This window comes from Dryas octopetala, chromosome 6 (genome assembly GCF_963921425.1).
Source record: "Dryas octopetala chromosome 6, drDryOcto1.1, whole genome shotgun sequence".
Classification (NCBI taxonomy): Eukaryota; Viridiplantae; Streptophyta; class Magnoliopsida; order Rosales; family Rosaceae; genus Dryas; species Dryas octopetala.
Window position 1 is genome coordinate 13604424 of NC_141371.1, and position 26995 is coordinate 13631418.

A 26995-nucleotide genomic window follows, 5' to 3' on the forward strand; every position below is an offset into this window, starting at 1 on the left:
CGTATATATAGGCGTCAGTGGCATTGCTCTGTTCATAACTGGCTTGTGCATGTTCTGGACAAGCAAGAGAAGCATGATGAGGACAAAGCTGTTGTTGGCAGCAACAATGGGTGCTCTCCTCTCAGCTCTGCTTACTCTCAACGCCATCAAGTTTTGGTCTCATCATGCAGAAGATGAAGCACAGAAGCTGCTCTCCAATTATGACAACAAGTTTGGGCAGCAGCTTGAAGCAGGTGTTCAAATGTTGGGTAGTGGTGGTGTTGGCCCTGAGAGCTTTGCCTTTGATCCTCTTGGTGGAGGTCCCTATACTGGAGTCTCAGATGGCAGGATACTCAAATGGCAACAACACAAACACCAATGGATCAATTTCGCTCTAACTTCTCCAAACAGGTATCAATTTATACTCATATATATATATATATATATATCCTTCATTTTTAATTATAGCTTCCTTTTTCCTTTTTTTTTTTTTGTTCCTCTTTTAAAATTTTAACCAGACACGTATTAAATTTATAAACAGAAATTAGTCATTACGAAAAATACAAAAAATATATATCATAAAATACTTGTCAAATTGTAAAAAATAGACCAAATTATACCGGCCTCATGTCCTTGTAAAAAATAGACGAAATTGTAAAAAATTGAAAGCTGGTAGTTTACTTTAGTTTGGATTTAATTACATTTTGTCAATCTTATCAACTAAGCAATTAAAATTATAGGGACTAAAGTGAAAAATCGTGAAAACTACAATAATTATAAGTGTAATTTAGCCTTAAATTTTTTTACATTAAATACGTGTCAAATTGTAATTAAACAAACGAGTCAAACATTCTTTTATTAAGCTAGGTGGATGTGAAGAAAATATTAGAGGTCCAACAAAACAGCCAGCCACGGATGTGGAATGAGGAGGTAGTGGTAACTTGCTTTCAAGTACATTAAGTAAATTTCTGTACAAGGGTAGATATTGAGTAGAGGTTCGTGTAATGCCTAGGCTGGATGTATAAGCGAACTAGCACTGCCTCAATTGGCCCAAGAAACTACCAACTACCAAGTTTCGTATATATCAGGCATTTAGGCTGGCTGCTACCCTACACACTCATATATCAAAAACTAAAAAACTAAAAAACTAAAAAACTGATTAATAGCGGAATATTTACCTTTGGAGACAAACTAAAAAACTGAGATTCTCTAGTTCCCCAAGAATCCAATCTTCTTTAAAAGCACTTCAATTTTCAGCTACTGTCCCACCTTTTTGCACCAACCAACAATAACATATGAGAGTTTTTCTACAAGTCTCCGGTCCTGCAACGAAAGCTAATAAATTGTATACAACTTCAGAGATAAAAGAAAATGAGAATTTTATTTATGTTAGTCATATAGAAGTTTAGATCTAGTAACTATCATACAAGTTCAACATGTACTGTATCGCTTTTTGCTGTTACGCTCCCAACTTTTTGCACCAACCAACCCAAAATGAGAGCTTTATTACAAGACTCCAGTCCTGCAGTGAAAGCTACTAAATGGTATACAACTCCATAAACAAAAATAAAATGAGAGTTTCATTTATGTTACTACTCATATAGAACTTCAGATCGAGTAACTATTATACTGTAACCCTTAATAAAGGAATTTCTCTCTAGACAAAATAGGATATGCAAACAAAAGCGAGCCATCGATTTCATTTGATGCATAGGTTGATCCACGAAAAAATGGATTTAATAAATAAACAGGCATGCAATGGAAGTAGCCATGAACCTTTTTAAGTGACAGTATATTCTCTCCTTGCACGAAACAAAAATGCAAATAAGTTTCAACATTTGAGGAATTTTAACCAAACTAAATTGGGCCCAACCACAAACTGACATTGCAATTGCACATGATTGATTAATAAATAGCACATATGATACTTTCATTGTTGTAAAAGGTGATGAAGTTTCAAAGTTCACTGTGATGGTGAGAAGGATCTGTATCAACTTTCTATTCTGAAGATACATATTAACTTCATAATGATTTTTTTATCAATGGCAACAAAGCAGGATCTACATTATCCTTAGACAATAAATCAACTATGACCTCCGTCGTTGATGCATCTGCAGAGAAACCCCTATCCACCATTTCTTCAATAAGTCCCACCACCCTTAATGTCTCATTGTTACTGAAAAACCCTCGGATAATTATGTTATAGGTGCAACCATCTGGAGGACAACCTTTCTCTTCCATTCCTCTAAGCAACTTTTCTGCTTCGTTCATTAAGCCTCCAGTACAAAATCCACTAATCATTATATTATATGTCCACACATTAGGTTCAAATCCCTTTGATGATAAACTGCAAAAAAAGTCCCTTGCAGATTCAATTTTTCCGGCTATGCACAAACCTTCAATTAGAATACTGTAAATCACAATATTCATATCCAACTTCTTGCCTTCCATCTCTCTAAACAATTCTATTGCCATAGAAAGTTGTTGGTTTTTACAAAGGCCATCCAGTAAAACAGCATAAGTTTGAACATCTGGAAGTTGGCCACAAGCTTGCATCTTAGAGAGCAAGTTTTGAGCATCTTGTGTTCTCCCAACTTTGAAAAAACCATCCATAAGAGTGGTATAAGTAATAGTATTTGGAACCACTCCCTTATGAGACATTTCTTCAAAAAGCATCAAGGCCTCTTCCATGTTTTTATGCTTGCAATATCCATTTATTAATATGGTATAACTATGAGCATTAACAATGGCATCCTTGCTACGCATTAGATCAAAAACTTTTTTTGCCTTGTCCATTTCTCCGCGCAAGCAGTAACCATCCATAAGCGAAGTGTATGTAACCGTATTAGGTTCAATATCTCTTTCAATCATCATTTCAACCACACTTTCTGCTTCCACAGCTTTCCCCTCCTTACAAAGTGTATTTACTAAGACATTGTAGGTGCGTACATTTGGAAAGATTTTTTTACTCACCATTTCCTTCAACAATCTCGTAGCTTCTTCCCACTTGCCTAATTTGCAAACTCCATCAATCAAAGAGGTGTATGTAACAACATCTGGGACAATACCGGTACTAATCATTTCTGAGAAGAGGTTCAATGCATCAGCAACTAGCGTGTCTTTACAAAGACTGTCAATGATGGTGTTATAGACAACTACGTTAGGTTTACAGCCTTCTTGTTCCATCTTCCTAAGCAATTGAATAGCTGCACCATTATTCCCCATTTTGCAAAAGGCGTTTATTAAAGTACTAAATGTGACCACATCGGGCTTACAACCTCCCTCCACCATATTTCTGTACAGCCCTGCTGCCTCTGAAACTCTATACTCAAGAAGAAAGCCCTTGATTAGAGTGTTGAAGGTCGTGACATCTGGTTCAAAGCCAAATTTGAAGAATTTTCCCAAGACAGATAAACTACAACCCATTTGGTTCAGATGACTAAAACAATTAATGATAATGTTTAGAGTATAAACATCAGGTGCAATTCCCAACAGGCACATTTGGTTATTCAAAGATATGACCACCGAATAATGTTTCAATTTGGCAAGTTGACCCATAATTTGATTGAAACGGACAACCGAAGGCAGAGGACGCATTTGAAGCATGGTATTGAACAAATTGAAAGCATCGTGGAGATTAGGGGGTTTGGGTTGGGGGTTTGTAGATTTTGTTGGGTTTGAGGATTGAGAATGAAACAAGGCAAAGTAATTGTTGAAGAAAAGAAGATGAGTAGAGTAGTGAAGACAAGGCAAAGGAATACCTCTGTGTCTGTTGCAAGAAGAAGAAGCACTTCTCCACATCGTCGTCTTCAGCATCTTAGAGCCCCCACGGTCAGAGAAAGCTGGGAACAAAGCTGAAGTGGTTTTGGAATGCGTGTTGGAAGAAGCAAGTTAAGCAACCGTTTGAGGAGTGCATGAACTAATGGATCTCGGTTTGGACTAGTCGGTGGGCTTGAAGGTGGACTAGTGGGTGGGCCTGCAAGCCCAATTTCCAGCCCACCCACTAGTGGCTGGGTTTGGAGGCTGCTGGGCGGGCTTGCAAATGTAACGGACGTCCAAAAATCCTCTCAATTTAAGGCTTTATCTTGAAAGAAATCACAAATTTCCAAAAAAGCCTGTGCTCATTGGTCAGGCTCTGGTTCAGTAAACTGCAAATGCAGATTTACAGAAAACTAGGAATGGCATTGGGGATGGATATGCAACATTATATCCATTGTTCAATTCGAGGATTTCCCGTACTCATATTCGCGGGAACTGGGATCCCTATTCCCGAATTCGCTACATTAGTTAAAAAATTTTATTTTTTATTTTTTATTTTTAACAAATAAATTTTACTTTAAATGCACATAATATAGCTAAAGAAAAAAACAATCATACTTGACCAAAAGGAAACTATAGTCCAAAACTAATTATATATTTTTTTATATTGGTAATATAAAATGTGAGCAGCGCTCTAGAATTAACCAGTTAGTAAGATAATACGATATTAACTATCATTTTGAGCATACTACATAATGTAATCACATGATCTGAACCGTTTTTTTTTTTAGGTTCACATTCAAAGATCATTCTCGCAAAAAATCAATAAGATTGAAAATTGTTTAGTCAACTATTAGTAAGCTACTTGTGCTCATGTAAATGGACAAACACAAGTTTTTTTATAAAACATGAAATGATTATAATGATAATCAAATGGCTAAATAATTTTTTATTTTGGTTGATTTTTTGCAAGATTGATCTTTAATTAAAGACCGACGGCGAAGTCCGACAAAGGGGAGGGAGGCTGCATATAGGGGTTGGGTCTCTATTATTGGGTTTTTTTTTTTTTTTTTTATGGTATGAGTTTTTGGGAAATATTAGGGTGTGTAATGAAAAAATATAAAAATATATTAAAAAGAAATAAGGGTGTGTAATGAAAAGAGAAATGATATGCATATAACAGCACTCTTTATATTTTGAAACTTAAATAGTTTAACCCTCACCTCATCAAAAAAAGGTAATTTTAGGAGACTTCTCATCAATTTTTGACTAGATAGCACAGGTGAAAAAATTAAGTTGCTTATGTAAAAACTTGGTTTATCGGTTAGCAGAGAAGGTTGTGAAGGGCCACATGAACACGATCAAACGGAGCACATTTGTGGGCGTCCATTGGGCCTGTGTTTCAACCAAACCAGTCGTGACCTTTACATTGCTGATGCTTATATGGGCCTGCTTATTGTGGGGCCTGAAGGTGGCTGGGCTACTACAGTTGCGACAAGTGCACAAGGCACTCCATTTGGATTTACCAATGCCTTGGACATTGATCAAGAACAAGGAGCAGTGTATTTCACAGATGGCCAATGCTATTCAGACCACCCTAAATTGCTAAGTTGACCACCCTATTTCAAATTTCCAACTTTACCCTTAAAACAAAAAAATTTCAATTTTGTTCGTTGGGTCATTCGACAGTTATCTACCGAAATATTTATGGTTATTCGACAGTTATCTGCTGAATATTGGTGGATTATTCGGTGGATAACTACCGAATGGAAATGAAAAAGGCATTCAACAGTTATCTGCCGAAATATTTGCATTTATTCGACACTTATCTGCCGAACATTGGTGGATATTTCGGTAGATGACCACCGAATGGATCTGGGTGATTTTATCATGTTTTTGCAATAAAAGGTAAAATAGGAAAAAAGTTGAAAAAAATTTATTAGGGTGGTCAACTCAGCACAAAAGGGTGGTTTGCATAGCCTCACTCTTCACAGATAGCAGCTCACAGTATCATAGAAGGTACAATTTTACATACCCTCTATGTATATAGATACTCCCTTTTACTTTGAGAAACTATACTATATATTTACGGGGAGGGGGATCGAATTTGAGAGCAGGGAGAGTAATTCTACAGAAAAAAGGAACATTTTTTTGGGCTTTTCTTATTTCTTTTAAATGGTATTTTTCTTGCATATGCTAAAGCCCATAGCTTTCAAAAATGTCATTACAAAAGTAAAGGCTTGTAGCTCCAGTGATTGACAGTATTAATCCTGCACCCAAGTAAGAGCTTAACTCTCGCCACCTCCTCCCCAGTCTTATGTCTCTACTTTATTCCATAAAAATGGTCATTAGATTTGAGCTGCATTTTTTGATGTAATATAATAACTACATAAACATGATATGTACATATATATTACATACATAAACAAAACACCAATAGTTATGCTGTGAATTACTCAGCTACGTTGGTGCACAAATTTTCCAACCCTACAATGCTAAGCAAGTAAGTTGTGCACTTGTCATAATTTTTCAGGAATTACATCTCTGTGATATTAAGTGGGGACAAAACTGGAAGGCTAATGAAATATGACCCTGAAAGCAAACAAGTAGATGTTCTTCTTGAAAACCTCTCATTCCCAAATGGGGTGGCACTGAGCAAAAATGGAGACTTCATCCTAGTTGCAGAGACCATTCCTTGCAGGATCATGAGGTACTGGTTGAAAACGTCGAAAGCCGGAACATTCGAAGTCTTTGCTGAGCTTCCAGGATTTCCAGACAACATCAAGAGGAGTCCTAGAGGGGGCTTTTGGGTGGCAATTCACTCAAGAAGGCTGTGGATTTTGAAATGGGTTCTTTCATACCCATTGATAGGAAATATACTGCTTAAGCTGCCCTTTTTGGACATTCTGAAAGCTTATTCATATGTGGCAAAATGGACAGGGAGTAGGGGATTGGCAATCAGGTTGAGTGAGGAAGGTGTTGTGTTGGAAATGCTTAAAGACACAAGTGGGCATAGATGGAAGTCTATTAGTGAAGTGGAGGAAAAGGATGGAACTCTTTGGATTGGATCAATAAATATGCCATTTGCAGGAAAGCATAAAATTTAAGGGTTTTTCTCCCCTTTTTTCTTTTATGGTGTTAGTTTTTTCTTATTTCTATATTTGAAACTCTAAATTTAAAATGCTATACAATAAAAGTAAAGTTCATTTCCTTTCATTCGAAGTCTCATATTTTGTTATCAACCAAAAATAAAAAGTCTCAAATATAGTTGAGGACCCAAGACAACTATTAGTTGTTCAGTAATTAAGTAAAAACAAATCCAATGTTTAAAAAATGCAAATAGTAATTATGATTCTCTAAGGAAAAGAATAAGAGAAACTCAAACCTGTATTCAGCTAAGAAAACATGTGTTGGAGCATAAAATCTCTGGTAGAAATACCTCCAACAAGTGATCTCCTTTGGTTGGTCTTGAGAAGCTAGACACCGTCTCCGATGGCCATGTTAAGGGCGAACGGGGGTGTACCTGGAAAAAACTCTCTGATGCTTAAGTTAGTGTGTGTTCAAGAAGTTTGCAAGTACTCAAAGAACATATTTCTTTCTCCCCCAGATATGTAGATTATTTGGCCTTTAGATAGACATTCAATACTTGGGCTCCAAGTTCCACTTCCCCCACTTTCTGCACAATCCCTGTTCTCATGCTCATGGTCCCTTTTTATTGGCACATACATAGAAATGGATAATGACATTGTAGATATAGTTTCGGACTGCATTAGTTGCTATTGGGCTTTTTGGTTTCGGGTTGGTTATTGGCTAGTAGAATGGGCCTCCTACTCCTCAATCATGAGCCCATAATCACTTTCATTCCGTCATGGACTTAATAGTGTGGGTTATCCGAATATTCTATCTATGTTACGTGGCCCAATTTTATTGGGTAACTTTTTATTCCCCCACAACATGTCACATTGAATGCTGATTATGAAGATATTGCAGCATTGCAGTCAACTTTTCACTTTTTTCTGCATCAAATAATGGTATAATTATCACCAACAAGAAGTTAAGCTTAAAAAACCTCTTGAAAAACATAGTTTCTTGGTAAAGGTACTCATAAACTTTCTTCACTCTGCACTTTCTGTAGTACATCTCCAATATCTTGGGTATTCATCCACGAATTTTCAAGCATTGCCCTCTCAGCATAACACATCAATTCCGTATCTCCTAAATGTGCCCTATTTCGCTCCCCCAAATGCACCATAAAACACAACAAAGAGCAGTTCTTAACATTACTAGCTTCTGTTCTAAAAGCTTGCCAAGTGCCAACCACTTATTACTCCAGGACAAAAGAATGGTACAGAAAAACTGAAAACGGAATGCATTGCCAATTTTCTGTTTAGATTTCTGAATACATGTTCAATTAGCAGGAAAGTATGATTAATAGCGGAATATTTACCTTTGGAGACAAACTAAAAAACTGAGATTCTCTAGTTCCCCAAGAATCCAATCTTCTTTAAAAGCACTTCAATTTTCAGCTACTGTCCCACCTTTTTGCACCAACCAACAATAACATATGAGAGTTTTTCTACAAGTCTCCGGTCCTGCAACGAAAGCTAATAAATTTTATACAACTTCAGAGATAAAAGAAAATGAGAATTTTATTTATGTTAGTCATATAGAAGTTTAGATCTAGTAACTATCATACAAGTTCAACATAAAACACAACAAAGAGCAGTTCTTAACATTACTAGCTTCTGTTCTAAAAGCTTGCCAAGTGCCAACCACTTATTACTCCAGGACAAAAGAATGGTACAGAAAAACTGAAAACGGAATGCATTGCCAATTTTCTGTTTAGATTTCTGAATACATGTTCAATTAGCAGGAAAGTATGATTAATAGCGGAATATTTACCTTTGGAGACAAACTAAAAAACTGAGATTCTCTAGTTCCCCAAGAATCCAATCTTCTTTAAAAGCACTTCAATTTTCAGCTACTGTCCCACCTTTTTGCACCAACCAACAATAACATATGAGAGTTTTTCTACAAGTCTCCGGTCCTGCAACGAAAGCTAATAAATTTTATACAACTTCAGAGATAAAAGAAAATGAGAATTTTATTTATGTTAGTCATATAGAAGTTTAGATCTAGTAACTATCATACAAGTTCAACATGTACTGTATCGCTTTTTGCTGTTACGCTCCCAACTTTTTGCACCAACCAACCCAAAATGAGAGCTTTATTACAAGACTCCAGTCCTGCAGTGAAAGCTACTAAATGGTATACAACTCCATAAACAAAAATAAAATGAGAGTGTTATTTATGTTACTCATATAGAACTTCAGATCTGTAACCCATAATAAAGGAATTCCTCTCTAGACAAAATAGGATATGCAAACAAAAGTGAGCCATCGATTTCATTTGATGCATAGGTTGATCCACGAAAAAATGGATTTAATAAATAAACAGGCATGCAATGGAAGTAGCCATGAACCTTTAAGTGACAGTATATTCTCTCCTTGCACGAAACAAAAAATGCAAATAAGTTTCAACATTTGAGGAATTTTAACCAAAATAAATTGGGCCCAACCACAAACTGACATTGCAATTGCACATGATTGATTAATAAATAGCACATATGATACTTTCATTGTTGTAAAAGGTGATGAAGTTTCAAAGTTCACTGTGATGGTGAGAAGGATCTGTATCAACTTTCTATTCTGAAGATACATATTAACTTCATAATGATTTTTTTATCAATGGCAACAAAGCAGGGTCTACATTATCCTTAGACAATAAATCAACTATGAACTCCGTCGTTGATGCATCTGCAGAGAAACCCCTCTCCACCATTTCTTCAATAAGTCCCACCGCCCTTAATGTCTCATTGTTACTGAAAAACCCTCGGATAATTATGTTATAGGTGCAACCATCTGGAGGACAACCTTTCTCTTCCATTCCTCTAAGCAACTTTTCTGCTTCGTTCATTGAGCCTGCAGTACAAAATCCACTAATCATTATACTATATGTCCACACATCAGGTTCAAATCCCTTTGATGATAAACTGCGAAAGAGATCCCTCGCAGATTCAAGTTTTCCAGCTTTGCACAAACCTTCAATTAGAATATTGTAAATCACAATATTCATATCCAACTTCTTGCCTTCTATCTCTGTAAACAATTCTATTGCCATAGAAAGTCGTTGGTTTTTACAAAGGCCATCCAATAAAACAGCATAAGTTTGGACATTTGGAAGTTGGCCACAAGCTTGCATCTTAGAGAGCAAGTTTTGAGCATCTTGTGTTCTCCCAACTTTGAAAAAACCATCCATAAGAGTGGTATAAGTAATGGTATCTGGAATGATTTCCTTGAGAGACATTTCTTCAAAAAGCATCATGGCCTCTTCGATCTTTTTATGCTTGCAATATCCGTTTATCAATATGTTATAACTATGAGCATTGACAATGTCACCCTTGCTAAGCATTATATCAAAAACTCTTTTTGCTTCCTTCAATTCTCCTCGCAAGCAGTAACCATCCATAAGCGAAGTGTACGTAACCGTATTAGGTTCAATATCTCTTTCAATCATCGTTTCAACCACACTTTCTGCTTCCACAGCTTTCCCCTCCTTACAAAGTGTATCTACTAAGATACTGAAGGTGCGTACATCTGGAAAGATTTTTTTACTCACCATTTCCTTCAACAATCTCGTAGCTTCTTCCCACTCGCCTAATTTGCAAACTCCATCAATTAAAGAATTATACGTAATGACGTTAGGAACAATACCCCTACTAATCATTTCTGTAAAGAGGTTCAATGCATCAGCAACTTGCGTGTCTTTACAAAGATTATCAATGATCGTGCTATAGACAACTACATCAGGCTTACAGCCTTCTTGTTCCATCTTCCTAAGCAATTGAATAGCCGCACCATTATTACCCTTTTTGCAAAAGGCGTTTATTAATGTACCAAATGTGACCACATTGGGCTTACAACCTCCCTCCACCATATTTCTGTACAGTCCTGCAGCCTCAGCAACTCTATCTTCGAGAAGAAAGCCCCTGATTAGAGTGGTGAAGGTTGCAACATTTGGTTCAAAGCCAAATTTGAAGAATTTTCCCAACACCGATAAACTACAACCCATTTGGTTCAAATGGCAAAAACAATTAATGATAATGTTTAGAGTATAAACACTAGGTGCAATTCCCAACACGTTCATTTGGTTACTCAACGAGATGACTGCCGAATAATGTTTCAATTTGGCAAGTTGACCCATAATTTGATTGAAACGGACAACCGAAGGCAGAGGACGCATTTGAAGCATGGTATTGAACAAATTGAAAGCATCGTGGAGATTAGTGGGTTTGGGTTGGGGGTTTGTAGATTTTGTTGGGTTTGAGGATTGAGAATGAAACAAGGCAAAGTAATTGTTGAAGAAAAGAAGATGAGTAGAGTAGTGAAGACAAGGCAAAGGAATACCTCTGTGTCTGTTGCAAGAAGAAGAAGCACTTCTCCACATCGTCGTCTTCAGCATCTCGGAGCCCACGGTCAGAGAAAGCTGGGAACAAAGCTCCCGATCAAGTGTCTGTTAACGAATAAAGGCTGTGCGCTAGCCAATAGTGTTGAAACCCCACGGCGTTGGAGTGGTAAATATTATGGTGGTGGGCTAAACCGCTAAAGCGTATTAAAAATTTAAAACCCACCGGAATCCTCTAGTGGCGTATATGTAAGGTGGCATTAGCCTCATTTTCTTGTAGTGTCTAAATTTAAAATGCTATACAATAAAACTAAACTTCATTTCCTTTTATTCGATGTCTCATACTTTCATATATGTATATATGGGATTAATACCATTTTGCTCCCCCGACTATTACACTTGTATCAGTTTGCTCCCCAGACTTCTAATTTGAAAATTAAGGACTCTGACTTTTTCAATTTGGCCAATTGAGGTTCTTTTGTCAATTTACACATTTTTTATCCAAATCTTTGAGGGCAAGATGGTCTCTTCCAATTAGATCTTATCATTTTTTCCTCATGCATCATTTTTCCTCTTTTATTTCTTGCTAAATTTTGCTTGATCATCTCGACATTTTAGATGAAAAATGTATAAATTGACGGAATAACCTTAATTGGCAAAATTGAAAAAGTCAGGGTCTTTAATTTTCCAAATTAGAAGTCTGGGGAGCAAACTGATACATGTGTAATAGTCTGGGGAGCAAAATGACATTAATCCCTATATATATATATATTGTTATCAACCAAAAGGAAAATGTCTCATATATTGTTGATGGCCCAATACAACTATTAGTTGTTCAGTAATTGAGATAAAAAGGTCCAAAACACTATGCATTAGTTAGGCGTATAGTAGAGGGATATGAATTTTTTGTTGCGTTTCTTTTAGGTATTGGTATAATTGAAATATATCAACTCATACTTTTAGGTGGCAAACCATATCTTTGTTTAGGTTAATGGTATAGGTTTCAAGTTTAGGTTATAGATTTAGGGTATATGTACATATGATATGAACAACCTACGTACCGATACAATTGAAATGTACCAACCCATATTTTTTTTTTGAATTAATTATCTCCTACTACATGTCAACTTTTATATTTACCTTCAACTATACATATTGTTTAAACTTAACAATACGGTACTTTTTGTATTTTGGGGGCCAACTGTCCTTTACTAACCCACATTAAATAACCATTTTTCCGTTCTTTTATTTTTTTATAGAATATTTAATATTTATCTTTTTCTTTTCTAGTATAGTTTGTACGTTGTTTGGCTCTATTTTTAGAGTCTCTGTATTTCCAAATCTCACAAGCTCCAGATCTCTCTCTCTCTCTCTCTCTCTCTCTCTCTCTCTCTCTCTCTCTCTCTCTCTCTCTCTCTGTGCTTGATCGAAGCCTTCTAATGGATCTGCTCCGAGTTTGATCGAAGTCTTCTAGATCTGCTTTGACCATAGCTTGTGGTACGTAAACTCCTACTTTGATTTCTTATCAGTAGAAGGTTCTTGATTTTTTTTTTTAAGCTCAATTTCTGAAACTGCAATTTCTGGAATATTGCAAGTGAACTGAAACTGCAGTTTATTGGAGTTGCAGTTACTAATTGCAGTTTCTGAAACTGCAAATGAACTAAAACTGTAGTTTATTTGAGTTGTAAGCTTGCAGTTGTAGTGTAAGTGAAATTGCAGTTTATTGGAGCTGCATGCTTGCAGTTGCAGTTACTAACTGCAGTTTCTAAAACTGCAGAGTGAACTGAAACTGCAGTTTTTTTGGAGTTGCAGGCTTGCAGTTGCAGAACGATGCTTGTAAGTGAAGATGAACAATTGTTGATTTGGTAAAGTTGAAGAAAGAGATTGATTTGGCAAAGAAAAGAAGAAGATCAGTTTTGGGTTGTTTGTGTAGTTGGTTTGATTGTGATGCATTTCTTTTGGAAGGTGTCCGCATATTATATTTTGGGCTGGTAGATAGTGTCCACAAGTTAATAAAAATAGATTGAGTGGTTTTAGTTAATATTTTGCTTTGTTAGTACCTTATAATTAATAGACTCTTTTTTTTTTTTTTTTTCCAATCCCTTAATTAGTTTTTTCATGTTGTAGACTTGTAGACTAATGTATTTTTATTTTTATTTTTGCAGGTACATATTTTATGAGATTTCTACGATGTAAATCCAATAAATTATGGGATTTAAATTCGTTAAATTCCTTAAATAGTGGAACTTAAATCTCACAATATTTGGGATTTAAATTTCATAAATTTTAGGATAATATTAAGAGTAGGCAACTGTACAATATTTTTATATCTCAATCAATTATTATAAACTATTATGGTATTAGACTAAGGGCCAGTTTGGTATTGCTGTGAGAAAAAACAGCTGTGAAGTAAAGTCAGCTGTAAAGTAAAGCAGTTGAGTGTTTGGTAAATTATGTTTTCAAAAGTGCTGTGAATGCAAAAAACAATATCAAAGTGTTTGGTAAATGTTAATGTAAAAGTGTTGTGACTGTGTATAATTATTAAAATGGACATAATGCTGAAAGTGTATTTCACTTATTTGTTTGGTAAAACTAAAATGTTTTTTTACTTATTTTTTAAATTTGTGGCTACAAATTTTTATTAGCATTAATTTTTTTAAGAATAACATTATTAAATAAGTATTCCTATTATTTTTTTAAGTATATTATAATTTTAATCGTACAAATAAAATATCATAATTAATTATCACAATATAAAATATAACTAATAATGAACATATTTTTTAATTTAAAATAAACAAATAAAAATTATAGAAATCAATAAGGGTAGTATTGGTAAAATAAAATATTCATTGTTGTTGTGATTCACTGCAGTTTTCAAAAGTACCTAGAAACCTGCTTTATGTTTTTGTTGTGGGGAGTTGAGAATTGTGGGGGAAAGCAGTTTTTTATTTTTTTACCAAACACCAAAACTGCTGTAGGTGATTGAGAATTGTCATCCACAGTAGCTTTTGGGTCCTTTACCGCAATCCCAAACGAAGCCTAAGAGGTATATATAAAATGGACCGGCCTTTAAAGCTCTCTTGAAAATTTAAAGTAAACTTAATTTGGATGCACTTACCCGGCCATTAACAAATAACAACATCGATCAACTTATATAATTGGGCTTCCTCAAAAAAAAGAAAAAAAGAAAAAAAAAAATTGGGATTGGGATTGGTTTACTCTTTCATTTAAATTAGACTCCATGAAACAACCGTCATGTGTACAAGGGCATTTTAATTTGAGAGTTTTTCAATTTTTCATGCCATGTTGGGAGCCTATACGCCCTTGGACTATCAAGCTAGGTTGAAGCAATATGAATCCCCAATTAAATCACTTGGAAAGATAACATGTGTCAACTCTTAACTCAAAAGAACTCAATGCAATATAATTACAAATCTAATGTGGGATGCATCCTAACCACTTGTTAGGGGTTCACGTCTTTCGGCTTCCAAGGTTGCACCGAAATTGTCCCTAATTTAACCACTTGAAATGGCAACAAGTGTCAAGTTTAATTTATCTCAAAAGACTGTGATGAAATTTAGGGAAATATTCTACTAGATATACCTAATTATGGACTTATCCGATATATGACAATTATATTTAATCCACTATATTATGTAACATGTCGAGTGTACTACACAAAACTCTAATAGCAGACAAGAGCCTATCACAAATTAGTAGTGAATCGTATTAAATTTTTGTTAGAATCCAACAAGATCTATTCAATAATTTTTGCATTTTTGGGGGGAAGGGGCTATTGGAATTACCTAGGTGGAGACTTTCATTAATTCTGTAGGCTAGAATTGGGCTAGCCGTCAATTTACCTCCACCTTCACCCAAAATATAGCTTACAAAATTAATGATGTTGAAGTCAATATAGCCGTCAATTTACCCCTCCGACCCTACCTGCTTTTTTTCAACCCCCAAAAATTACTTCCCCACACAACAGTTTTGAAAATAAATAACTTTCATTTTTTTACCGAACACCAAGGTGTGGTGTGTTACTTATTTTCAACACAAAAATAAATAAATAAATAAATAATTAAAACTACATAATATTAGACAAAATAAACTCAAAAAGAAAAATAATGAGCAGAAACTCCAAACACTAGTGTTGTTTTATTTTTTATTTTTTTATCTACAGAAGTGGGCCCACATTTGATTGAGTTAAAGAGAAGTGGTGCAAGTATGACATGCGGGAGGCCACGTATATATAGGCGTCAGTGGCATTGCTCTGTCCTACGTATATATAGGTAGGACTCCACCTAGATATGAACTAGGACTCTTAACCTTAGAGAAGCAGGATTGTATCTCGGCACAAAGTCTACTATGGGAAGGACTTGCCGAAACAACCTCTATAAAATAGAGCTAGTCCCTGCTCTCATACACACCGCAGAATATTGAGCCCCATAGAATCAATTGCTTCAAGTTGTAGAGAGAGTAGAAGGCTAGCTTGTTGATTCCACCATGTCTTCCTCATCTAATGGTAAGTTTGGACTTGCAGGTAGTGATGATTTTCGTGTTCTTATACATGTATGTCTCAAGTATATATAACTGGATGTTTTATATATAGTTTACAGTTTAACATTACCCGAGGAAAGTCTTCTTGCACTACTCTAGAAGTGTTCAAGCAATTTTGGTGCCTCTTCTTAGAATTAGTTGATTGATCTCTGCCAAGACTGCCATGCACAAAAGACATACAAGCAAACAACAAATGCGGTAAGCCTGTTATAATTAAGGATCAATGCAAACTTCTAAGTGACATATAGCTTCCCCTCCATACCATACAATAGAGTGTTAAGAAATTACCTAATCTTTTTGAGAACAGCTGGACCCTTGCTCACATTTGACATGACTCAGATGACCAAATGAAGGAGTGAGTCATAGGACCAGGTGGGTCCTCGGTCTGCATGATTCTCCATCATAACAAAGTCCTTGTTTTACCAAGCAAAGCAGTGTCACACATTTTAAATTGTAGCAAAAAGATGTAGAAAAAAGACCACAAGGTTTAGAAAGTGTGGGTGTGGCACTGTGGCCCCATAAAATTATCAGAAATTGAGGTGGAGAAGGTCTAGAAGACTATGTCCACAAGCTTGGTTGCCCAAGCCCAATGATCTAATTTCAGTCACACTCCTCAATAACACTGTCTGGTTATGTCTCTTTCCTAGTTTTCAACCATCAAATTCATGTGTCATTTTCACCCAATATATATCATTCATGTGGCTAAGATGAACCGAGGAGTATGCTTCACCAATGTCGTGCTTGGACTTGGAGGAGTGGGGCATTAGTCTATGGATTATAATTGTTCCTTGTTTGTTTGAAAGAGCCTGACTTAAGGACGATTTTCTTTTCTTTCTGTTTTTCTAAGCAGATAATATACGGTTGATGAAAAAGAAAAATTAGAAATTGCAGAACAAAGCAAAGATGAGAATTACTAGTAATCCTCATGATGGGTCCTTGGCAAGGATGGATATGACATTATCCATTTTGTTTCGTCTCATTCGGTGACCGTATATATTAATCAATCAAATGGTTTGTTCAGTTACATTATGATTAAGAATCAATAGTTTAATTCAAAAGAATCAGTGGTCATGATTTATTTTGTACATCCAGTGTTGTGCACCATGATCATCTACAATCTACAACTTTAGAATTAATGTTGATACACAACTCCAAGTCATGTGTAGGAGTTGACGAATATAAGACGTACCCTACACATCTTGATTTAATTATGTGAGACTTTTCTTTAGTGTCATTGTTACTGTCTGGCAGTGACAATCAGGTATTGTTATTGTTTGATAGTAACAATTACTTATTGCTACTGCATGGTAGTGACAATCATGTATTGTTATTATTTAATAGTAACAATTACCTATATATTGCTACTACCTGTCAGTAATAATCACTTATTGCTACTGTCTTGCAGTGATAATCAGGTATTGTTATTGTTTGATAGTAACAATTACTTATTGCTACTGCTTTGCAGTAATAATCACCTATTACTACGATCTGACAGTGACAATCATTCAATATGAAAAAAAAAAATATATATATATATATATAAAAAATATCATAGCCTAAAGGAATGTAAAAAACACAATAATAGGTTGTCACTCTTAAACATGTAATCAAATCTAAATAAACCAAAATTAAAGCTTCTGCAATCAAAAGCAACCAAACAAATTAATTAATCAGATCCACATCACCTCTTAAACCCACAAATAAACAAATAAACTACATATCAACCCAACTAAAGTTCGGTGACTGAACCAACCCAACTAAAGTCCACCAGATGGAGAAGACGTAGCTAAGTTCAAGCTGAAAGGTCCCAACTAAAGTCCACCCCCTAAAGCTCCCCATTTTAAAATGTAGGTAAGTAATTGATGTTTCAAGTTTAGTGTTTAAAATTTATTTTCCTTTCTAATGAAGGAAAAGAGCTAGAAATGCCTAGAATCATTCATAATTACCTTGAAAAAAAATTAAATAAAAAATTAAAACTACATAATATTAGACAAAATAAACTCAAAAAGAAAAATAATGAGCAGAAACTCCAAACACTAGTGTTGTTTTATTTTTTATTTTTTTATCCACAGAAGTGGGCCCACATTTGATTGAGTTAAAGAGAAGTGGTGCAAGTATGACATGCGGGAGGCCACGTATATATAGGCGTCAGTGGCATTGCTCTGTTCATATATAACTGGCTTGTGTTCTGGACAAGCAAGAGAAGCATGATGAGGACAAAGCTGTTGTTGGCAGCAACAATGGGTGCTCTCCTCTCAGCTCTGCTTACACTCAACGCCATCAAGTTTTGGTCTCATCATGCAGAAGATGAAGCACAGAAGCTGCTCTCCAATTATGACAACAAGTTTGGGCAGCAGCTTGAAGCAGGTGTTCAAATGTTGGGTAGTGGTGGTGTTGGCCCTGAGAGCTTTGCCTTTGATCCTCTTGGTGGAGGTCCCTATACTGGAGTCTCAGATGGCAGGATACTCAAATGGCAACAACACAAACACCAATGGATCAATTTCGCTCTAACTTCTCCAAACACGTAATGACGTTTGGAGCAATACCCCTACTAATCATTTCTGAGAAGAGATTCAATGCATCAACAACTAGTGTGTCTTTACAAAGACTGTCAATGATCGTGCTATAGGAAACTACGTTCGGTTTACAGCCTTCTTGTTCCATCTTCCTAAGCAATTGAATAGCTGCACCATTATTCCCCATTTTGCAAAAGGCGTTTATTAAAGTACTAAATGTGACCACATCGGGCTTACAACCTCCCTCCACCATATTTCTGTACAGTCCTGCAGCCTCAGCAACTCTATCTTCGAGAAGAAAGCCCTTGATTAGAGTGGTGAAGGTCGTGACATCTGGTTCAAAGCCAAATTTGAAGAATTTTCCCAACACCGATAAACTACAACCCATTTGGTTCAGATGACTAAAACAATTAATGATAATGTTTAGAGTATAAACACTAGGTGCAATTCCCAACACGTTCATTTGGTTATTCAAAGATATGACCGCCGAATAATGTTTCAATTTGGCAAGTTGACCCAAGATTTGAGTGAAACGGACAACCGAAGGCAGAGGACGCATTTGAAGCATGGTATTGAACAAATTGAAAGCATCGTGGAGATTAGTGGGTTTGGGTTGGGGGTTTGTAGATTTTGTTGGGATTGAGGATTGAGAATGAAACAAGGCAAAGTAATTGTTGAAGAAAAGAAGATGAGTAGAGTAGTGAAGACAAGGCAAAGGAATACCTCTGTGTCTGTTGCAAGAAGAAGAAGCACTTCTCCACATCGTCGTCTTCAGCATCTTAGAGCCCCTACGGTCAGAGAAAGCTGGGAACAAAGCTGAAGTGGTTTTGGAATGCGTGTTGGAAGAAGCAAGTTAAGCAACCGTTTGAGGAGTGCATGAACTAATGGATCTCGGTTTGGACTACTCGGTGGGCTTGAAGGTGGACTAGTGGGTGGGCCTGCAAGCCCAATTTCCAGCCCACCCACTAGTGGCTGGGTTTGGAGGCGGCTGGGCGGGCTTGCAAATGTAACGGACGTCCAAAAATCCTCTCAATTTAAGGCTTTATCTTGAAAGAAATCACAAATTTCCAAAAAAGCCTGTGCTCATTGGTCAGGCTCTGGTTCAGTAAACTGCAAATGCAGATTTACAGAAAACTAGGAATGGCATTGGGGATGGATATGCAACATTATATCCATTGTTCAATTCGAGGATTTCCCGTACTCATATTCGCGGGAACTGGGATCCCTATTCCCGAATTCGCTACATTAGTTAAAAAAATTTATTTTTTATTTTTTATTTTTAACAAATAAATTTTACTTTAAATGCACATAATATAGCTAAAGAAAAAAACAATCATACTTGACCAAAAGGAAACTATAGTCCAAAACTAATTATATATTTTTTTATATTGGTAATATAAAATGTGAGCAGCGCTCTAGAATTAACCAGTTAGTAAGATAATACGATATTAACTATCATTTTGAGCATACTACATAATGTAATCACATGATCTGAACCGTTTTTTTTTTTAGGTTCACATTCAAAGATCATTCTCGCAAAAAATCAATAAGATTGAAAATTGTTTAGTCAACTATTAGTAAGCTACTTGTGCTCATGTAAATGGACAAACACAAGTTTTTTTATAAAACATGAAATGATTATAATGATAATCAAATGGCTAAATAATTTTTTATTTTGGTTGATTTTTTGCAAGATTGATCTTTAATTAAAGACCGACGGCGAAGTCCGACAAAGGGGAGGGAGGCTGCATATAGGGGTTGGGTCTCTATTATTGGGTTTTTTTTTTTTTTTTTTATGGTATGAGTTTTTGGGAAATATTAGGGTGTGTAATGAAAAAATATAAAAATATATTAAAAAGAAATAAGGGTGTGTAATGAAAAGAGAAATGATATGCATATAACAGCACTCTTTATATTTTGAAACTTAAATAGTTTAACCCTCACCTCATCAAAAAAAGGTAATTTTAGGAGACTTCTCATCAATTTTTGACTAGATAGCACAGGTGAAAAAATTAAGTTGCTTATGTAAAAACTTGGTTTATCGGTTAGCAGAGAAGGTTGTGAAGGGCCACATGAACACGATCAAACGGAGCACATTTGTGGGCGTCCATTGGGCCTGTGTTTCAACCAAACCAGTCGTGACCTTTACATTGCTGATGCTTATATGGGCCTGCTTATTGTGGGGCCTGAAGGTGGCTGGGCTACTACAGTTGCGACAAGTGCACAAGGCACTCCATTTGGATTTACCAATGCCTTGGACATTGATCAAGAACAAGGAGCAGTGTATTTCACAGATAGCAGCTCACAGTATCAGAGAAGGTACAATTTTACATACCCTCTATGTATATAGATACTCCCTTTTACTTTGAGAAACTATACTATATATTTACGGGGAGGGGGATCGAATTTGAGAGCAGGGAGAGTAATTCTACAGAAAAAAGGAACATTTTTCTGGGCTTTTCTTATTTCTTTTAAATGTTATTTTTCTTGCATATGCTAAAGCCCATAGCTTTCAAAAATGTCATTACAAAAGTAAAGGCTTGTAGCTCCAGTGATTGACAGTATTAATCCTGCACCCAAGTAAGAGCTTAACTCTCGCCACCTCCTCCCCAGTCTTATGTCTCTACTTTATTCCATAAAAATGGTCATTAGATTTGAGCTGCATTTTTTGATGTAATATAATAACTACATAAACATGATATGTACATATATATTACATACATAAACAAAACACCAATAGTTATGCTGTGAATTACTCAGCTACGTTGGTGCACAAATTTTCCAACCCTACAATGCTAAGCAAGTTGTGCACTTGTCATACTTTTTCAGGAATTACATCTCTGTGATATTAAGTGGGGACAAAACTGGAAGGCTAATGAAATATGACCCTGAAAGCAAACAAGTAGATGTTCTTCTTGAAAACCTCTCATTCCCAAATGGGGTGGCACTGAGCAAAAATGGAGACTTCATCCTAGTTGCAGAGACCATTCCTTGCAGGATCATGAGGTACTGGTTGAAAACGTCGAAAGCCGGAACATTCGAAGTCTTTGCTGAGCTTCCAGGATTTCCAGACAACATCAAGAGGAGTCCTAGAGGGGGCTTTTGGGTGGCAATTCACTCAAGAAGGCTGTGGATTTTGAAATGGGTTCTTTCATACCCATTGATAGGAAATATACTGCTTAAGCTGCCCTTTTTGGACATTCTGAAAGCTTATTCATATGTGGCAAAATGGACAGGGAGTAGGGGATTGGCAATCAGGTTGAGTGAGGAAGGTGTTGTGTTGGAAATGCTTAAAGACACAAGTGGGCATAGATGGAAGTCTATTAGTGAAGTGGAGGAAAAGAATGGAACTCTTTGGATTGGATCAATAAATATGCCATTTGCAGGAAAGCATAAAATTTAAGGGTTTTTCTCCCCTTTTTTCTTTTATGGTGTTAGTTTTTTCTTATTTATATATTTGAAACTCTAAATTTAAAATGCTATACAATAAAAGTAAAGTTCATTTCCTTTCATTCGAAGTCTCATATTTTGTTATCAACCAAAAATAAAAAGTCTCAAATTTAATTGAGGACCCAAGACAACTATTAGTTGTTCAGTAATTAAGTAAAAACAAATCCAATGTTTAAAAAATGCAAATAGTAATTATGATTCTCTAAGGAAAAGAATAAGAGAAACTCAAACCTGTATTCAGCTAAGAAAACATGTGTTGGAGCATAAAATCTCTGGTAGAAATACCTCCAACAAGTGATCTCCTTTGGTTGGTCTTGAGAAGCTAGACACCGTCTCCGATGGCCATGTTAAGGGCGAAGGGGGGTGTACCTGGAAAAAACTCTCTGATGCTTAAGTTAGTGTGTGTTCAAGAAGTTTGCAAGTACTCAAAGTACATATTTCTTTCTCCCCCAGATATGTAGATTATTTGGCCTTTAGATAGACATTCAATACTTGGGCTCCAAGTTCCACTTCCCCCACTTTCTGCACAATCCCTGTTCTCATGCTCATGGTCCCTTTTTATTGGCACATACATAGAAATGGATAATGACATTGTAGATATAGTTTCGGACTGCATTAGTTGCTATTGGGCTTTTTGGTTTCGGGTTGGTTATTGGCTAGTAGAATGGGCCTCCTACTCCTCAATCATGAGCCCATAATCACTTTCATTCCGTCGACTTAATAGTGTGGGTTATCCGAATATTCTATCTATGTTAAGTGGCCCAATTTTATTGGGTAACTTTTTATTCCCCCACAACATGTCACATTGAATGCTGATTATGAAGATATTGCAGCATTGCAGTCAACTTTTCACTTTTCTGCATCAAATAATGGTATAATTATCACCAACAAGAAGTTAAGCTTAAAAAACCTCTTGAAAAACATAGTTTCTTGGTAAAGGTACTCATAAACTTTCTTCACTCTGCACTTTCTGTAGTACATCTCCAATATCTTGGGTATTCATCCACGAATTTTCAAGCATTGCCCTCTCAGCATAACACATCAATTCCGTATCTCCTAAATGTGCCCTATTTCGCTCCCCCAAATGCACCATAAAACACAACAAAGAGCAGTTCTTAACATTACTAGCTTCTGTTCTAAAAGCTTGCCAAGTGCCAACCACTTATTACTCCAGGACAAAAGAATGGTACAGAAAAACTGAAAACTGAATGCATTGCCAATTTCTGTTTAGATTTCTGAATACATGTTCAATTAGCAGGAAAGTATGATTAATAGCGGAATATTTACCTTTGGAGACAAACTAAAAAACTGAGATTCTCTAGTTCCCCAAGAATCCAATCTTCTTTAAAAGCACTTCAATTTTCAGCTACTGTCCCACCTTTTTGCACCAACCAACAATAACATATGAGAGTTTTTCTACAAGTCTCCGGTCCTGCAACGAAAGCTAATAAATTTTATACAACTTCAGAGATAAAAGAAAATGAGAATTTTATTTATGTTAGTCATATAGAAGTTTAGATCTAGTAACTATCATACAAGTTCAACATGTACTGTATCGCTTTTTGCTGTTACGCTCCCAACTTTTTGCACCAACCAACCCAAAATGAGAGCTTTATTACAAGACTCCAGTCCTGCAGTGAAAGCTACTAAATGGTATACAACTCCATAAACAAAAATAAAATGAGAGTGTTATTTATGTTACTCATATAGAACTTCAGATCGAATAACTATTATACTAGTTCAACATGTACTGTAACCCATAATAAAGGAATTCCTCTCTAGACAAAATAGGATATGCAAACAAAAGCGAGCCATCGATTTCATTTGATGCATAGGTTGATCCACGAAAAAATGGATTTAATAAATAAACAGGCATGCAATGGAAGTAGCCATGAACCTTTAAGTGACAGTATATTCTCTCCTTGCACGAAACAAAAAATGCAAATAAGTTTCAACATTTGAGGAATTTTAACCAAAATAAATTGGGCCCAACCACAAACTGACATTGCAATTGCACATGATTGATTAATAAATAGCACATATGATACTTTCATTGTTGTAAAAGGTGATGAAGTTTCAAAGTTCACTGTGATGGTGAGAAGGATCTGTATCAACTTTCTATTCTGAAGATACATATTAACTTCATAATGATTTTTTTATCAATGGCAACAAAGCAGGGTCTACATTATCCTTAGACAATAAATCAACTATGAACTCCGTCGTTGATGCATCTGCAGAGAAACCCCTCTCCACCATTTCTTCAATAAGTCCCACCGCCCTTAATGTCTCATTGTTACTGAAAAACCCTCGGATAATTATGTTATAGGTGCAACCATCTGGAGGACAACCTTTCTCTTCCATTCCTCTAAGCAACTTTTCTGCTTCGTTCATTGAGCCTGCAGTACAAAATCCACTAATCATTATATTATATGTCCACACATCAGGTTCAAATCCCTTTGATGATAAACTGCGAAAGAGATCCCTCGCAGATTCAAGTTTTCCAGCTTTGCACAAACCTTCAATTAGAATATTGTAAATCACAATATTCATATCCAACTTCTTGCCTTCTATCTCTGTAAACAATTCTATTGCCATAGAAAGTCGTTGGTTTTTACAAAGGCCATCCAATAAAACAGCATAAGTTTGGACATTTGGAAGTTGGCCACAAGCTTGCATCTTAGAGAGCAAGTTTTGAGCATCTTGTGTTCTCCCAACTTTGAAAAAACCATCCATAAGAGTGGTATAAGTAATGGTATCTGGAATGATTTCCTTGAGAGACATTTCTTCAAAAAGCATCATGGCCTCTTCGATCTTTTTATGCTTGCAATAACCGTTTATCAATATGCTATAACTATGAGCATTGACAATGACATCCTTGCTACGCATTAGATCAAAAACTTTTTTTGCCTTGTCCATTTCTCCGCGCAAGCAGTAACCATCCATAAGCGAAGTGTACGTAACCGTATTAGGTTCAATATCTCTTTCAATCATCGTTTCAACCACACTTTCTGCTTCCACAGCTTTCCCCTCCTTACAAAGTGTATCTACTAAGACACTGAAGGTGTGAACATTTGGAAAGATTTTTTTACTCACCATTTCCTTCAACAATCTCGTAGCTTCTTCCCACTTGCCTAATTTGCAAACTCCATCAATCAAAGAGGTATACGTAAGGACGTCTGGAGGAATACCCCTACTAATCATTTCTGAGAAGAGGTTCAATGCATCAGCAACTAGCGTGTCTTTACAAAGACTGTCAATGATCATGCTATAGGAAACTACGTTAGGTTTACAACCTTCTTGTTCCATCTTCCTAAGCAATTGAATAGCCGCGCCATTCTTACCCATTTTACAAAAAGCGTTAATTAATGTATTATATGTAACCACATTGGGCTTACAACCTCCCTCCACCATATTTCTGTACAGTCCTGCTGCCTCAGCAACTCTACCCGCAAGAAGAAAGCCCTTGATTAGAGTGGTGAAGGTCGTGACAGTTGGTTCAAAGCCAAATTTGAAGAATTTTCCCAAGACAGCTAGGCTATATCCCATTTGGTTCAAATGACTAAAACAATTAATGATAATGTTTAGAGTACAAACATCAGGTGCAATTGCCAACAGGCACATTTGGTTATTCAAAGATATGACCGCCGAATAATGTTTCAATTTTGCAACTTGACCCATAATTTGATTGAAACGGACAACCGAAGGCAGAGGACGCATTTGAAGCATGGTATTGAACAAATTGAAAGCATCGTGGAGATTAGTGGGTTTGGGTTGGGGGTTTGTAGATTTTGTTGGGATTGAGGATTGAGAATGAAACAAGGCAAAGTAATTGTTGAAGAAAAGAAGATGAGTAGAGTAGTGAAGACAAGGCAAAGGAATACCTCTGTGTCTGTTGCAAGAAGAAGAAGCACTTCTCCACATCGTCGTCTTCAGCATCTCGGAGCCCACGGTCAGAGAAAGCTGGGAACAAAGCTCCCGATCAAGTGTCTGTTAACGAATAAAGGCTGTGCGCTAGCCAATAGTGTTGAAACCCCACGGCGTTGGAGTGGTAAATATTATGGTGGTGGGCTAAAATTATAACAAAACAAGCATCTTTATAATTAATTATTTGAATTCACGGTCTAATATTATAATATGTTAAACTATTTAAATAATACGAGAACATATACATTAATTTTTTTTAGTGTAATATGATGAAACAGATCATTTAAATACCTAAAATTGTTCATTTTACTTGTGGTTGTAAATAGTTTATCGATATTGCATGGTGGTGACTAGTGGGCTTGCGACATAAAGTCAAAAAGTTCTTACAGTTGGACGGGAATTTACCTTTTGTTAGATAATATAGATACCGCAATAGCAAATATTATTTTTATGTATTGAGAAATTTTTAAATTATGTCAATTTTGAGTCTTTATTCTTTAAAGACACTTAACACGTTTTTTGAAATTTTATAAATATAACTCTCAATTATGAAATCTCAAATAGTGCTCGAATTCTCTCAAGTTGTGCTTCAACCTTGTCGAATAATGTTCAAGGGAGTTTAACACTACCCGAGGAAAGTCTTCTTGCACTACTGTAGAAGTGTTCGAGCAATTTTGGTGCCTCTTCTTCAAATTAGTTGATTGATCTCAACCTTAGAGGAGCAGGATTGTATCTCGGCACAAAGTCTAGTAGTCTACCATGGGAAGGACTTGCCGAGGCAACCTCTATAAAATGGAGCTAGTCCTTGCTCTCATACACACTGCAGAATATTGAGCTCCATAGAATCAATTGCTTCATGTTGTAGAGAGAGTAGAAGGCTAGTTTGTTGATTCCACCATGTCTTCCTCATCTAATGGTAAGTTTGAACTTGCAGGTAGTGATGATTTTCGTGTTCTTATACATGTATGTCTCAAGTATATATAACTGGATGTTTTATATATAGTTTACAGTTTAACATTACCCAAGGAAAGTCTTCTTGCACTACTCTATAAGTGTTCAAGCAATTTTGGTCCCTCTTCTTAGAATTAGTTGATTGATCTCTGCCATGCACAAAAGCTATACAAGCAAACAACAAATGCGGTAAGCCTGTTATAATTAAGGATCAATGCAAACTTCTAAGTGACATATAGCTTCCCCTCCATACTATACAATAGAGTGTCACTACTACAAAAAAAGCTCATACATATCAATACATTAATATCAATTTTAAAGGTATTCGATATAATAGGATTTTTAATATCGCTTATGTGTTTTTTTTTCAAAAAACTGATATATATAAT

At 36.0% G+C, this 26995-nt stretch overlaps 6 protein-coding genes across 6 annotated transcripts; 2 read left to right on the forward strand and 4 right to left on the reverse strand.

Moving 5' to 3' along the window:
• On the forward strand, nucleotides 1–6845 carry LOC147282589 (protein STRICTOSIDINE SYNTHASE-LIKE 2-like). The gene is made up of 6 exons (XM_086248234.1): nucleotides 1–457; nucleotides 4950–4975; nucleotides 5067–5302; nucleotides 5724–5757; nucleotides 6272–6571; nucleotides 6683–6845. Exons 1-6 carry the CDS (start codon nucleotides 50–52, stop codon nucleotides 6843–6845), a joined length of 1167 nt encoding a protein of 388 aa, XP_086104360.1. The 5' UTR covers nucleotides 1–49.
• On the reverse strand, nucleotides 2002–3795 carry LOC147282590 (uncharacterized). The gene has a single exon (XM_086247073.1). It carries the CDS (start codon nucleotides 3793–3795, stop codon nucleotides 2002–2004), a length of 1794 nt encoding a protein of 597 aa, XP_086103199.1.
• A 2585-nt stretch (nucleotides 6846–9430) lies between the features above and the next one.
• On the reverse strand, nucleotides 9431–11259 carry LOC147282591 (uncharacterized). Its single transcript, XM_086248470.1, has one exon. It carries the CDS (start codon nucleotides 11257–11259, stop codon nucleotides 9466–9468), a length of 1794 nt encoding a protein of 597 aa, XP_086104596.1. The 3' UTR covers nucleotides 9431–9465.
• Nucleotides 11260–17958: 6699 nt separating this feature from the next.
• Nucleotides 17959–21684, forward strand: LOC147282592 (protein STRICTOSIDINE SYNTHASE-LIKE 2-like). The gene is made up of 3 exons (XM_086248903.1): nucleotides 17959–18289; nucleotides 20334–20600; nucleotides 21111–21684. Exons 1-3 carry the CDS (start codon nucleotides 17973–17975, stop codon nucleotides 21682–21684), a joined length of 1158 nt encoding a protein of 385 aa, XP_086105029.1. The 5' UTR covers nucleotides 17959–17972.
• LOC147282593 (uncharacterized) lies at nucleotides 18321–19044 on the reverse strand. Its single transcript, XM_086246328.1, has 2 exons — nucleotides 18403–19044; nucleotides 18321–18326 (listed from the first exon to the last, which is right to left on the reverse strand). Exons 1-2 carry the CDS (start codon nucleotides 19042–19044, stop codon nucleotides 18321–18323), a joined length of 648 nt encoding a protein of 215 aa, XP_086102454.1.
• Nucleotides 21685–23873: 2189 nt separating the features above from the next.
• LOC147282594 (uncharacterized) lies at nucleotides 23874–25472 on the reverse strand. Its single transcript, XM_086248024.1, has one exon. It carries the CDS (start codon nucleotides 25455–25457, stop codon nucleotides 23874–23876), a length of 1584 nt encoding a protein of 527 aa, XP_086104150.1. The 5' UTR covers nucleotides 25458–25472.
• Between the last annotated feature and the right edge of the window lie 1523 nt (nucleotides 25473–26995).